This window comes from Canis lupus, chromosome 23 (genome assembly GCF_011100685.1).
Source record: "Canis lupus familiaris isolate Mischka breed German Shepherd chromosome 23, alternate assembly UU_Cfam_GSD_1.0, whole genome shotgun sequence".
Taxonomy (NCBI): domain Eukaryota; kingdom Metazoa; phylum Chordata; class Mammalia; order Carnivora; family Canidae; genus Canis; species Canis lupus.
This window is the reverse complement of record NC_049244.1, coordinates 25,165,540-25,181,601: the sequence shown is the minus strand read 5'-3', so window position 1 is coordinate 25,181,601 and position 16,062 is coordinate 25,165,540. Positions and strand designations below refer to the sequence as shown.

At 35.7% G+C, this 16,062-nt stretch overlaps 1 protein-coding gene across 7 annotated transcripts in view; it reads right to left on the bottom strand.

Annotated features, from left to right (window-relative positions):
• Positions 1 to 16,062, bottom strand: part of SATB1 (SATB homeobox 1) — a 101,756-nt gene that overhangs the window by 27,974 nt on the left and 57,720 nt on the right. For all 7 annotated transcript variants that reach the window (XM_038570741.1, XM_038570743.1, XM_038570742.1 and 4 more), the window contains 2 exons: positions 15,086 to 15,298; positions 6,869 to 7,024 (listed from right to left, as the gene is read on the bottom strand). In XM_038570741.1, the coding sequence (XP_038426669.1) occupies positions 6,869 to 7,024; positions 15,086 to 15,298 (369 nt within the window). The remainder of the gene's footprint in view (positions 1 to 6,868; positions 7,025 to 15,085; positions 15,299 to 16,062) is intronic.

The following is a 16,062-nucleotide window of genomic DNA, read 5'->3' as shown; positions in this document are numbered from 1 at the left end:
TAAAAGCTTAACAACTATACTTATAAAAATGAATCATCTTAAAGGTTACTTTTTAAGATACTGAAGGTATTCGGCAGAGCAGAAAAAAAAAATCCACATGAGATTCGTATTAGCAACATAAGTTCTTCCACCCTTCTCTTAGCACCTTTCATTGATGTGAAATTTTAATGGTGCAGTTTCTTCCAGAGCTATTTTTCTATTGTCATTTTGCATAAATGCATTTTCATAGTTCATTCATTTTACAGGGCCTTTATTTTCATTTCTCATATGAGGAAAAAAAAGAAGATAAAGCTAAAGTAAAACCTACCTTTACTACCCAAAACATAAAAGACAACTGTTGAGACTTCTGAGAAAACACTTTTTCTTTCAACTTGGTAGTTTGCTGAAGGATTATATCAGTGTTATGGTTATGTGCTAAGTTTAAGTGAGCTACATTCAGTTTGAGGATTAACTGCTGTTTAGAGTTAAACCGCACTGGTTTGCTTTCTTCCCTGCTCCTATTTTGTGGATGCCTGAGCCTGTCCTGAAGAACTTACTCTTCACCTGTCAAAACTGATTATATTGTAAAAAGCTTCCAGAAAGAGGAACTTCCACAGAATATTCTTCCTCTGTACTTTTCAATTTATACTAATATTTTAGGACAAAAGGTGGTCTCTGATTAAAAAAGAGTCTACAAATACATCATCTTAAAGGTTACTTTTTAAGATACTCATATTTAGAATGCATGTGCTGCAATACTTTAAAAGTGGCCCACTCTTGTGGTAACCTTCCTTGGACTTCCTCATAGGATAATCCTCCTTAAAGAGCAGGCCCAATATTCTCAAAACAGATGCCTTTCAAATATTGTCTAAAATTTTCTTGCAACATTTTTCAAGATGGAGAAAATGGGCTTCATGAGTTATGACTATATTTCTAACAGTTAACTTATTAAATGAGTCAATGAGGAAAAAGTATTTATATGATTTTAGTGAATTAATTTCAAATGTAAGGGAAAAAGTGAAAATTTTAAATGATTTGAAAGGGGCAATAAGATAACTGAAAATCTTCTGTCCAACTTGTTTAAAATAGATAACATTAAGTGTATAGAAGGAAAAACATCCCTCTACATGCTTTTCTAGCCCAAAATATAATAAGCAAGTAAGTGTTCTACTGAATAATCCTGGGCCCCCTTAATCAAACCCTAGATTTGTAAAACACAGGCTTGTCTTTAAAATGTAGACAGGCTGATATTCAGATCCACATGTTTAAATAGCTCTTAAAACATTGTGTAACATACAGTCATGTACCTTTTAAACTGTTAGAGTATGTCAATATTTGTATATTTAAAACCACTGATTTCAATAGTCCTTTTAGCAAGCACCTAGAAATATAAAGATAGGTCTGCATTTTAGAAAATTAAATCCAATATGGATTCCCACTAATTTACACATAAGAGATTTTTAGATGGTTATCAACATAGGACACCTTAAGCAGCAGATGATGGATGGAAGTCCACATCCTTCTTATTCAAGAATGCAGCTCAGGACGTCCCACATAGGTGTTAAATTGCACCGGGGCAGGCTGCCAAAGTGGCTACACCTGAGGTTGTCTTGCCTCTCTCCTTGCACATCCCTCAAAGTACTTCTCTGGCCCTTCTTCCACCAGGGAAGCCAATTCAGGTCAACTTAAGCTGCATCTCCCCAAAGTCACCTCTACCCAGAAAAAAATAAATAAATAAAAATAAAAATGAGATACAAGCACTAAATGGAGAGTGTGTAATGAGGCAGTTCTCTCTTCAGACCCTGGCTGAAGAAAACCGGATTTGCCCAAGAGAAGGGGTTGTGAGGACAGGATGTAAAGATCATCCCACAGCCTCCCAGAAAAGGATGTGGCACCAGGAATAACAGAAACTGTGACTCTCACATCTGCAGGGGCCTCCTTTGTGTCTTCAATAGGAGGCTACACAGGTGAAATCGTGTTGCAGCAAAGTCTGTTGCATGAACATTCCAAAAGAATGAATCAGCATAGAGCTTCAAAGTGTAGTTTCCCTGAAGTGTAATTTAATTCTAACAAAATAAAGGATGCCTTCACTAACGAGCTGTAATACAGAGCGCAATCGTGGTCTGTGATTTTTTTTCCCCTGGGTTTTGTCACGATACACTCCTGTTTCCAGCAATGAAAATTACTTTTTTTTTTTTTGCCCCATCTCCCCACTGATTCATGACCTATCATCTTACATGTATTTAAGACAGTCCAATCACCCTGGAAGAATTTCCAAACCCAAAGGTCAAAAAGATGCACTGGAGCTTCCTTCTTTCTTCCACCTCCTTCACTCCTCTCCCCCTCACAAAAGGCTTTGAATCTCAAGGGCAAAAGTGCTGAAAAGTGAATGGAAAAAAGGCCAAAGTCTTTAAATTACTTGGTCTCTTCCACTGGTTGTGCTATCTCTGCAGAGGCAAAAATCCACTTTTTTTTTTTTAAGCACTAAAAAACCATACCTAGCAACTAGCTGGAGCACTAGCAGCCAAAGAGTCCTGTAACTCTACAGGACTAGTGGATAGAGACTGCCAAAGATTATATTCAGTCATGTTCAGTCAAATAGAATTTTCATCATCTAGTTGCTTTACCTAAAAGAAATATCCTGTTCAGTAAAGCACTAGAGAGAAATCATTTTCTAAACACAAGTGGCAATGCAGCGCCGTTCTGTAAAAGCCCTTTACTCCTGCTTTACTGTATCTGCAAGCTCCACCTCTACAGACATGAAAATCGATGTAACAATTCGATGTACAAGGCGAGGCCTATGGCGCTGCTAATGTCCCCTTGCTGGACATACACCTTAAGTCTCAGAGCTCTCAGGGGGTTTGCTGTGGAATAAAATTAGATTCCAACATCTGCCACCATTAAGGAAAAAATTCCATTTCCATCTCCCATATGAAAACACTATAACCAATGAACAGTAACTGAACCTTGATACCGTAATGGTTATTACCCAAATCAACTATTTTTTTTAAACAGTAAAATTAGCGGATTCTGCTCTCATAATTATTTGAATGTTATCAGACTAAATGTTTGATAAAATTCCAATATGATTCACTTGGAAAAACTGCTGCTTATTTGAATACTCAGAATATAAAGTGTATTCATTTGTAGCTATTCACATTATGTTTAAAGCATATCATCTTTTTAAAGTTTGCATTAGCCTGCTTTCCTACCCAAGCACAAAAAGTAGCCTACCTTCAGTTTTTATTCGCATATTTTATTCAGACATTTCTAGGAGAGTTAAAAACAATCTTATTTCTATTACTCATCGAAGAGAAGATATAATACATGTGAAATGGTGGCATCCACAGAGTTAGTTTCTTTTACTGAAAATACTTTGTGCATTAGTCAGTACATAGCACGACTGTGATGTGTCTGGTTTCATAACATTCTGGGACTGTAGAGACCTTAAAAAATGCTTATGCAGCCTGCCATTCAGGGTATCCACCTAAAGCTTTACCTTTTAGTCCAAAATGAAAAGTATCTGAGATAGATAGATAACAAATAAGCTACTCTGTGTAAAGACCTGAGCCTCTTGCTTAGCACATTATAAGACATCATCCATTTGTGTAGAGTGCTGTATAATTTAAAAACTCTTTTGCATCTATTGTAGCATGTGATCTTCTCCCACATTCAAAGAATCTTTGGCTTAAAAAGGTTAAATAATTTCTCAGTATTATAACATCAGTGATACAGATAGGACCACAGGCTACTTGGAGTCCTCTACCATGTATCTCCCTTCACCCCAAGCGTACATGAAAAAAGCCTGGATTCCAAGGACCCTATGGCTTATAAGAACCCATATTCCATGAAAATGTCAATGAAGAAAGGAAAGCTCGCACCGTTTCCTCTAGCAATTAGTCCAATACCCCTAATTCCTCTGTTCCAGAGCAGGCTATTACTTAAGTGCTGAAGCTCCTAGAACCCTGTGGAAATACTAAAATAGGACAGAGGCAGAGAATTGAGAAACTTGGATTGGCTCTACTGTTTATTAGTCTAGTGACTCTCATGTATAAACTGAAGAAAATAAGGCTAGATCCAAAGGTTATTCTGAGAATTAAATGTAGGTCATACATTAGGCACAATGGGGTCTAGCACAAAGATGGCGCTAGTCGATAAGCCAACCCAGAGGATCAGAAGCAGTTGGAACAAGATGGGGTGAAATAAAAGTGACTCCAGCTCTCTCCTCTTCATATACACTTCATTTTCAGGGACCTCTGCCTCACTCCGACAATCTGTGGGCACATACATCTCAGAAGTAAATAATTCTTTTAGAAGTTAAAAATTTTGACCATGGAAGAGGTTAGTCTGATTTGAAGTTTTGTTTGTTTTTTTGGTTCGTTTGCTAGTTTTTCCTGTTTCTTTCACAGAAATCATTGGCAGAAGAGAACTTAAATGACTACTTTCCCTTAATAAGTCAGACTCCTTCACTTAGTGATAAGTACACTTTTTGGACTGTTTATTTTTAAGTAATCGCCAATCTTTCCACATATTTTCATAATGAGGGAAGCACTGACACCTAAACTGAATAACAAAGAGAAAAGTATAAAAATCCTCTGTTAGGAAGTTACAGGATATTAGTGGTTAGGAATAACTATCTGAAAGAATGAAAGTTAATGGTATGCTTGACCCCACAGCCAACAACTGGCTCTTAGGATTCTCTCTTAATCAGTAATGAGGGGATTAGCTAATAGCTTTAGAGATTCTGGGAAACACACCATCCTGGCAGAGACACAGAAGATGCCAATCGACGCTGCTGGAAGAGACAAATGGGGAGCTTTGTAGGACAGGGGTCCAAAGAACAAGCATGTTTAAAAAACTTACCAGAACATCACATGAAATTACCAACCCGTTGTTGCCATTGTATAAACGGTTCCCAAACAGCCCAGGTGGGCAGATTTGGGGATATCATTTAAAAGAAACAAAGAATGAAGATAGCAAAGGGGCAGCAAACTGAAAGTAGCTATGCTATAAATGGGGAGGCAGGAAAGGTCACTGAATTAAGTGACAGATGACGAGTAATTAAATGACAGTTATGGAGGAATTTTAATATTTATTTTTGTTCATTTTAAGGCTGACCCTTATTACAATAATACCCGCCTAGTTCCTGGTTATCCATTTTCGGGATTTGGAGAAAGTGGCTCTGTAACAATACAGTCTGTTATTCTTGATAAATTTAATTGGACAGGTCAGAAAAGATGCAGGATCAGAAAGAAAGGCAAGATAATATACGTTTGAATACAAGATCTTCATCATAATTAGACTAAATAGCCCAAAACAAGAATGTGCAGGGTGGGTGGGTGAGGGGTAAAGTGAGAACAGGACATTTCTCCTTAATGCATAGTCTTGGCATGTAAATGAAGACATCTGAAGAAGCACACAGGTTTGAAGCGGCTCTAACATTCTATCATAATTAGAAACATTTCAAGAGCCCTGTAATTTCCAATCAAAATTACAGTAATTTCCGATATACAAGCCATGATTCATGACAGAATTTTACATTCCATGAGAGATTACGGTGGCCTGATGTATGACACACTGAGTACAGCACTAACATAAACAATTCAGTTTAATGTTTAAACAGCACTTGATGTTTAGAATCTCACAATAAAAGAAACATATTATTGTAGAAATTATCACTTTGACAGTGATTGAAGGGTAGGCAGGCATGTGGCCTATAAAGCTATAATTTTTACAGTCCACAGCTTGAGTTTAATCATTTTTATATAACATTTCCAAGATATCCCTTAAGTATTTCACCCAGCCTATCACTTAAATAAGAACCTTATCTAAAGCAAAACCGCTATTAAGTGCCATTATAAATGCTGATAGAGAAAAAATTTAGGAAGAGCTAAAAAAAAGTATGGCATAGTAAATGCATATTGTAAATACTCTCAGAACTGTATATTTTTATCAGAAGTTGACATCAGCCAGGCCCTTTTATAAAGGAGAGTTCACTAATGATAGGGAAAATATATTTGTTTAAAACTGCAAGTTGTTAAAAACTCACCTGAGCCCTTGACTGCCTCTAAATTCCCACCTTGGTAATGTTACCAAATATTGTTGTAAAGGGGAAGGCAGTTTAGCATTCTTCTGGCCCTTTAAAAAGTATTCTTGTCTTTCAACAAAGGTTTATAAGTAATTATGTTTGTTCCTATAGATGACCCTGCTTCGGATGAGCATAAATTTTCAGTATATGAAAATTATAAAGAACTTCATCATCTCTCCTTTGTTATGTTCTTGTTTGGTAGGGACTTGCAACTTCTCTGATTCAATCCTATTCATGTACAATTCATCAGATTTGGACAGGTTTTCTAATTGTAATCAATTTGTATGGCTTATATATCTTCTATCTATGGAAAAACTAAGGTCATTAGTGTGCAAAGGTATGTGTGGTGGGAGCGCCAGTTTGTTTTCGTAAGTGCACCTAATAGTTGTGGATGCCTGAGTTGGAACAGAAGAAAAACTATTATGTTTGTAGTATTTTGGGACAGAAATCAAGGTCATTTGAGCAATAATGTAACAATAGTAATTGAAGTTATTTGTACCAGTACAATCGACCACATTGAGAAACTGCCTATACTTATGATACTCTTCAGAAAACAACTAGTAACTGACCCAGAGATATCCTGAGAAATCCCTGGTCTGGAGAGTAGGTGTTGGAGGAGACAAAACCATGTACCTCCCGCCTGAATCTGAACAACGCTTTGTTCATCACAGAGCTCTGTCAATAATCCCGGAGACTGTGCCCTCTCAGTGATGTGCGTTCATACTGAACAGACACCCCTCCGAATGAAATTTTCACAAGCGTTGCGGATCAACATTCTCAGCGCCTAACAGAGGTTCTTACCTGGCTTTTGGTCGCTGCAACCTTTGCAAACAGTGCTTGGGACACTTTAGCGCGCTTCATTTCCTGCTGAATCTCATCATAAATGGAAGCATTAATGTTCATGGTATTGTTCTCTGGTTTCCCATTCCTCTCAGTGGCAATCGTAGCTGTTTTCACCTACAAAACAATTTGAACATGACTGTCATTTTTCATTGGCCAAATTGTTTTGAAGCTTTTCAGGCTCAGCATCCAAACTGGACATTGTTGCTCCTTTTATGATCAAGGTGATCAACAGTGCAGTCATTCAACATTAGTTATTACCCGGAGATCAGATTGCTTAAGTTAAGAAAGTCACATTGTCACAGGTGATTGCATCTGTAATAAGACAGCAACTGCCAGCTGACAAACAGGAATTAGAATGCCATAAAGTAAGTTTTCTGGAAAACAGAATAGTTTCAAAGACTTGAAAACCCTAAACTAATTGTTTCCCAATTACTGTCCATTGCAATTCTAACAAAGGAATTTCACAATTAAAATCATAATGCCCAGTGCTGTATCTTCACTGGGTGCCCAGTGCCTAATAGACAATTGCATCACTAATAGCTATTACATACTATGGCCTTTTTAATTTTAGACTCTTTTTTTATGCCTGTTCCTCTTATGTTTCATTTAAAAAATCTTCCATAACAAAGCCATTTGCAGAGCTGCATATTTAAATCTTCTATCCATCCATGAAACAGGTAGAGTGCCTTGCTTAATTATCATAAAGGCTGGTTGCATTTTACACGTGCATGTCCAAGCTGTTCTGTATAATTATTTCATCTTTTCCTGGCACCCCTGTATATAACTATTTCCTTTTGACTTGTAGAACCAGACAATAAGGAAATGTTTCACAATATTTAACAGAACATTACTGTAAGTTACACAAATTATAGAATCAGTGACTTTATAAATATATTCAAAATGAATAATCTTGAGTGAAAAATTAGTATCGATGCCTTTGGTAATAATGATAAGCAGGTATCAGCAATAAAATGACACACAATTTTGGGGTAAAAATAAAATCTTAACCTCAAAATTTATTGATACTATTATTAATTTTTAAAACTCCAAATTTAATTTCTATTATGCAGTCATGTGAACCTGCCTGGAAAATTTATGTATGAACTATGTAGTTGCTTTTTTACTAGAAAATTGGTGAATATGTGAAGTTACCGCAGATGCAAGACCCTGTTCCTCCCAGCCAAATGATTCACTGTGGACCACGTTTCTTAGGATCCTTTCCAGAACCTGGGCTTCTGTTCTCATCTTGGACAATTTCTGACATACATGATGCGCGATAGAAAATGAAGTCCATTTTGGAATAAATGAATGATTTCTTTTGTTATGAAATGATACACCCCTTTAGTCATGCTACCAGTCTTATGGATCTACTTCATTTGGTATCAAAAGGCGGGCAGAGGTTATCCTAAGCCATTTGATCCTCTGCACTTAAAAGAGTTAGTAGAAATCTTTAAAACACGCCTTCTAACTTCTAGCCAGTTAGCAAAATAACTCACCTCTTATCTTGAGGAAGCAGCTAGATTCCTCCACCTTGACGCTACCCTTAGCCCTGGAAGCCCTGGAAGGATAATGCTGTGAAATGGGTGGACCACAGGCCCAAGAGTAAGGAGACAGAAAGGCAGGCAGGATAGGTGACCAATGGTCAGGCCTCATTTGCCACTGCTAACCTATGAACTGGAGATGGGTATGGCAAGTTTCCAGAGTCCCCCTTCTGGCTCTGTGGCTCCAGAAAGCAAAGGCACTCACGGAGGTATATTAACGACTGGAGGCCACTAACAACGTTCACAGGGCTTTGAAGCAATAATCTGCTAAATACCACTTTAGGAGCCAGAAGAGTTAACGCATTACCATAAATTGCCTACAAAGTTGCTTTGGTGAGATTCGCAACTTTGCTCTGGGGTGGTCTTGCTTTGAGGCAGAGGGATAGATTTGATCACCCCATGGGGTCTCTTTTAATACCTATTTTTCTCACTGCTTAAATGAAAGAGAAAAGAAAAGCCATTTCAATCGCTTTGAAAATTGAATGTTATGGAAATGGAGGCATGAAGTCCACTGCATTGGAAGAAATAGTTCCTTGGTAGCAGTCTGCTCAGCAATGGTTAAGAGAACAGGCTTTGGAAACTTGTTGTTTCAGTATGTTTTTAAAATAATTTTCATTCTTTCGCAAAAACTGTGTTTAAGAATTTATCTTTGAGGTGGGCTATAATCATTTGTTTCAACCCTGTGATTTGGTTTCTAAAAATTTCTTTGGTTTAATTTTTTTAATAAAGCAATTACAACTTGAATCAAAAAGCAAGAAATTCAAATCATAAAAAAAAAAAAAATCGAATAACTGTTTCCTAGTAGCCAACACAATCAAAAGTGGAAAAGACATACACATGAAACATCCAAGAATTAAAAAAAAGTAAGGGCAACAATTTTTTTAAATATAAAGTAAGAAACTCTGTATTACTCATTTAAAAAATATTTAGAAAAGCTCTTCTTTATCATCTTGTTGGCTCAGATATGTATCTTATCATAGATAAGCTATTAGAATTCTGGAATCACATTTTTTCCTAAACACAAGCTATTGCTTAAGGGGAACGGACTTGGACAGCTTTTCAAAAATATGAAAGCTGAATTTTTCCCCAGGTAAAAATGGAAACAAAAATCTTTTATACCTCACTCTACTAAGTACTATTTTAGCTTAGTACAAAAAAAATCTTCTTTAATCCTGGTTTAGCTTTTAATATTATATCACACATTAAAATTCATAAAGTAGTTCATTCCAGGCAAAACAAACTACTCTTCAGCTCTTCTCCGCAAATAGCACAGGAGGTAAAATAAATGCAGTTGCTTTCCGAATAGCTTTTATCAAGGTAGGGTGTACTACTCCATCATTACGGCGGCGCCGGGGAGGTAGTTAGGAATTGGAGCTTCTACTATTTACCCTCCCATGTGAGGACAGGGGTGCAAGCACTAGGGTCTGCTTTATATTTCTCTAAAATTGTGCAGCAGAACACAAATTTTCCATGAAAATTCTATTTTGTTTCTTCATGGATCGCTGAATGCATCAAATCATACTAGAAAATGAACTCTAAATACTATATACATGCTACATACTACATATATAGTACACAAAATGAACTCTATTGTGGTCCTGATTGGTGAATGTAATATTCCTTGATGGAGGTGGAACTCCCTGCAAGCATATGGGTGCTTATGTACACATAAACGCAATTAAAGTTTGACATAGTTTTAATAATAATTATGATAATAACAAAGGCTGGCATTTATTAGTTGTTTCTCATGTGCTGGGCATCATGTTCAGGTACATTAGCTCTCACCTGCACAAAAGCCCTGAGTAAGTACTATTATTGCTCCATTTTAAAATCGAGAAAACTCTCTTAAAACAAAGAATTTATTCATAAGGCAACATGAGATCTAAACTGAAGTCTGTCTAATGCTAATGCTTATTTTAGAAACTACTGCACTATACTGAAGTCATGATGTTATACAGGATTTCTTTATTTGGGAAAATTCTAACTTTTTAAAGACATGCTGGATCTGCTTTTTAGTGGCCCTTTGCAAAATCTGGCTCATTAATGTCTAATTTTTAGCAAATGGTTTTGTCATTCATTTTACAAATCCAACCCGGATTTATCTGTCAAGAATAAACCTATAATTGTTTTCTTGGTAATGTTATATAAGAAATGTGCTATTTTGAGGCATTTTTACTGGTAATAGAAAATGGTCCCCATTTTCAAATTATTATATACTATCTTGAATATCGTGGTTCTATCTTTTTATACTTCTCTTCCCATTCTTTTTTGGAATAGTATTATTTTCCATATATGAACTTTAAAAAATCCTCTAGTATTTTAAAAAACAACTGCTAAAAGGAAACATTTTATGAGCACATAAGATCTTAAAATCATGCTGGCCAAGATTCCTAAGAAAATTTTTATCAAGTGTTAAGTTCCTGCCCATAACTGAACCTATGTTTCATTACATTCTAGAAGACTTTGTTGGAAAGAGGCAGAAGGGTGCAGCTACTAGATTAATTACACATTGCTTATATGAACTTATTACACTTTCTAAAGCACTGTTATAAAATATCCCATCTTCCTTTAGAAGAAACTGAAGAATTACATAAAGAGATATAAAAATATAACGAAAAAATGTCATTATGTAATTCACAGAGAAGTTATAACTTGATAATTACAGGCTTTCAAACAGTCCTTATGGAAACAGAAATTGCTAACTTAACTCCAAAAGTCACACATTAAAACACACAAATAAAATCAGAATAAGCACACATCTAAATAGAAATTGTCAACTTAAAACTGATCTGTTCCGTAGAACAGGTAAGTCCCAGAAAATAATCCCTAATTATTATTAATCAAATTCCTCTAAATAAACTCATCCATAAAACTAGCTAAGTATAGTAAGAAAAGAGGCCTTTAGGACCAGGTAGCTTTGGAGGGCTCAGGTTTCCCCAACATTTTCAACGAGCAAAATTTGGAAAAGGCTATTTTCTCCATCTTTTCAGAAATGCCCAGCTGTCTAAAGTCTTCAAAAGTAGATCATCTATCAAACATTTAACGTATTCTATCAGAAGGTTCTCATATGTGTTCCTCTTCCTAATCTAAAAATAAAACTTCCCACCATCTGTGACAAACAGAAAAAGTCCCCAAGTTTCATTTTCCCCTTTCTAAAGTGTTTGTGTTTTGAGGACGTGGCCTGAGGTAGGAGAAAGAACAAGACACTTAATAGGGGATGTGAAAACTCACTAAACCTTAAATTTCATTTTCTCTTTTTCCAACCAAAAGGTTGGTATGAGGATTCAGTGAATTCATGGGCATAAAGATGTTAGAGAACTGTGAACCATTATCAAGTACAAGATATTCTTATTTCTTGAATTAGAACATGTAAGTTATGAAAATAGACTTTCAGCAAACAGGTCAGGCCCGGAGCCTGTTGCCGCAGACAGAGGACTAAGCTCACGTCACTGTTGTCCCCACTGAAGCTCAAGGGACAGATCTGCACCAGAGGCATCTCACCTACGCCAGAGTCAGCTAAGATGTGTTGTGATTTCTGAGGCTGGTCAGAAATTTATTCCTAGGGGGAATATTCCTTGGAATAAAACTTGGAGCCTGACGAAAAGCAAGGAAGTCCCTTCTTAAAGATAATTTAGAATCTCAGTTCCTCAATAGTGTAGGTCCTCAGTCTGACCCAGGGAGGACATCTCAATCATCTTTTGTATGACCTCAACTCTACAGGATAAGACCTGGAAGAGAATCCAGCTCTCTTGGGCCTAAAGGTGATCTGGGTCTCCTGTGAGCCACAAGGGACTTTTGCCTTTAAAAAGCAGTTCTTTAGGGGTGTGTGGGTAGCTCAGTCATTTAAGCATCTCTTCATTTCAGCTCAGGTCTTGATCTCAGGGTCATAAGTTCAAGCCCCACCTCCACGCTGGGTGTAGAGCCTACTCAAAGATAAATAAATAAATAAAAATAATAAAAAGTAGTTCTTTAGAGAGAAATCAGGGTTCGGGTCCAATCCAAGCCGAAGATTTGTCTCAAAATATGTTTTCGAATCACTTCATTTAAGGGGAAATGAAATGCAGTGATAGACTCCTCTTTGTTAAAATATAAAATTAAAAAATAATTTTTTACAGTCTGTTTCTATATTTGTGTTTTGTCCTTTTTCCCCCTTCCGTTTTAATAATTTGTAATAAACATATATTAAAACCTTAAGTATATTGGTTCCCCTTTAAAAGAATTTAATCAACTGCTGCAAAACATTACTAATTTGACTGCTTGAAAAACATCTGTCCAAATCTTAAGTACTCATTTTACATTGATAATACTTTAAATACATTAAAGATTTCTTAAAATGTCATTCACAAAGTCACTATTGGGGAGTAAAAGGTGAACAAACTGGTTGTGAGCTCTATTATAATAATATGAAGTAATGCAAAGGGATTCTCAATGATGAGGCAAATTAAGATACTTGAAGATGCATATTATAGCAGTGAAATAAAATTACACACACATCAGATAATCATTTAGGAATTCAGTTAGATGGCCAGTAATATTGCATGAACAGAAACTTTTTTCCTTTGAAAGACTTTCACTAAGAATCTGTGGTACCTACATACCTTACATGTTCATCATTGGCTGGATATCCCAGCTAAGGGCTTGGTCTCAGAATAAACAAATAAAGCTAAGGGTGGCTCAACCAGTTAATCAATAATGCAGGCCAAAATAAATTATATTTTCTATCCCAACTTATCAGCAGATGTAGTCTCTAGACATATATATAGGAGAGTTATTCAAGAGTTTCTTAATAATGTATGAAAAGAAATACCATCTAAGAATTAATGTAAATGTGGCTAAAGAACAAACTTGATGAATACGGACACCAGAATCACATTTGGAAAAACAAAAGCATTGCAATCAGAAAAAAATTAGAAAACAAAAACTGTATTAAGGCACAACTAAGTCAAATATTTGGATAGATTAAAAAAAAAAAAAGAAGAAGAAAAAAGAGTTCAATGCTGAAGTTCATACTGATCTTAAGTAAGCAATTCTTTTGTTAGTATTTGCAGATTAAGTGATAAGTAAAATAACTCTTTGCCCAGAGGCCTTCTGTGATGATTGCAGAAGCAAAGTTAACTAATGATGGTGTATTAACTCTAAATACCACAAACTAAATGTTAAACCAAGTCCAAAGTACAATATTTTTCCCTTAATCACTCTTGAAATGTTGTGTGTGTGTGTGTGTGTATACATTATTCATTCTTCATTCTGAAGAATATATATATATATATATATATATATATATATATATATTCTTCCTTCTTTTTCTTAAGAAGTATATTATGGAAGGCTTTAGAGATCAAATTCAATAATTGTGTGCATAGACAGACAGATACATATATACACAATAGAGATCATTCTTCTCTGCTAGAGACACTTGACTTTCTTACCCACAATTACAGCAATGACTTCCTTACAGTCTGTGCCCTAGACATCAAGACCAAACTGTTACTTGTAAAAGGGAGAAAACTGACTTCGGACATTTCTACAAGATTCATTTCATAACATTACAATATACAGCTTAAGAAACTCAACAAGTGGCTGAATATTATGTCTATTCCTTATTGGATGAAGTATCTGTGGCAGTTTCATTTTTAGTGCTGAATGAGCTTTTTTCATATTTCCATACATGGGAAGGTGTTGTGTTTTGTTTTTTTATTATTGATGAAATAACATCAAGATACAACTTCAGGAAGACATTGTATTACATGAATACTTTAAATTTTTGTTCCATATTCAATTTTTATCCAGTTTTAGATCTTAAGAGCTGTATGTGCAATAAATTAAATGTGTAAGAAATATATTAAGTCTAATCCTCTATCAAACTTTTATCTAATAATTTGTACTGCAAATCAACTTCTTGAATTCTAATAATTATAAGGCTATCTTTAAAACTTGCTTTAAAAAATAAGAATATAGATACACATACAGTTACCTGCATTGTGACTTTCATCTTTTCTAAAAACTGTGAAAATTTGGGAAATAGAAAATGTGCCCATTTCTGGGAATATGGATGGAATTCCTTATCAGCCCCATTTAAAGCTGCCTTCAAGGATTGTATTAAACTTAATTATGAAAGATTACAAACGAGATGATGTGTAATTGGTACCAGCTGCACTTCGTATTGGAAAGCATAAATACAAATGGAATTATTTATTTATTTTTATTTATTTACTATTCAAACGGCAGTTCTAAAACTCATAGGGATAAAATGGACTTTATTACTTTTTTTTCCTATTGAATTTAACATATTTCTTTACTTAATAATAGTAGTAGCGACAAACATCCCATTTAAAGACTACTTTTCACCCCCAAAGAACCCCCAAAAGGAAGCAATACAAAGCAATTTTCTTTCCTCTAATTAGTAGCTTATTGTTTTTATATCGGAATCACTGATTGGGGACCAAATTCTCCTCAAGCAACTCTATGAATTATTATTTTTAGAAAAATTGGTATCTATTCATCTATCTTTCCAATTTCTTGAGATTTTTCCTCAGACATTAAAAAGAAGGAGGAGGAGGAGAAGGAAGGGGAGGAGGAGGGAGAGGGGGAGGAGGAGGGGGAGGAAGAGGGCAAAGAGGACAGGAGACTTCACCTGGGGAGGACGGCTGGGTGGTGTGCTTATCAGGGGGGCAGGACCCATAGCCGAGGCAGCATTCAAACTCCTTTCCCTTTCATCCTGGTAAATGCGATCTCTTTCAGCTTCTGGTAACTGCAAGAAATTCTGCATAGCCCGAAGGTTTACCAGCAAAGACTGGGATGCAGTCTTGGGGTCCTCTTCCTTTCGGAGGATTTCTGAAAGCAAGCCCTGTAGGGAATGAAAGGCACAGGGTGAGCTTGCTCCTGAGCTCTGCCCAGTCAGCGGTGATCCTTCCCCTTCCTTCTCCACTCTGTTTAGAAAATGAACAGAAACATTAATTCTACACAGAAATATATTAGTTACAATTGAAGTGGTAGAGAGGAGAGCCTCAATTGTATTCTTAATTTTATTAAGCATCTGCTTTACATGTAACACAAACTGAAACTGCCTAATTGGTCTCCTTCCTTTGAGTAGCTTAACTTGCCATGAAATCTTTCACAGAGAGACGATCGAGGGAAGTTAAGAATAAATGAAATGCTCATAATACAACAGCACTGAACTGTATAGTTCTCAAGCTGCCTAGACAAAGGCAGTGGAATGCCGACAGCCCAATATATAAAGATACAAAGCCACTTCTAGAGAAGTAGAACTTTCAAAGAAAATGAATTGTAACATATTAGAAAAAAGAATTATTACTAAAGCATGCTACGTTTTTACAGGTAATATTTTAAGTTATCTCTTAATTTTCAAGTTAATGACAAGAGATTCCTTCTATTTACCATTTAAGGAAACTAGATAGACTACCTTGAATAATTCTAAATACTATCTAACTATAATTTATACCTCTGGATAAAAGGCTGAAAGTTGAACTTCAGAAATCATTGATTAAATTTGAAATACATAATCATCATGGCATGCCCAAGAAAAGACTACTATCAAATTCTGTACTTACTGAATTTCTTAAGGAATAGAAGTCTTTATTAGTAGAAGAA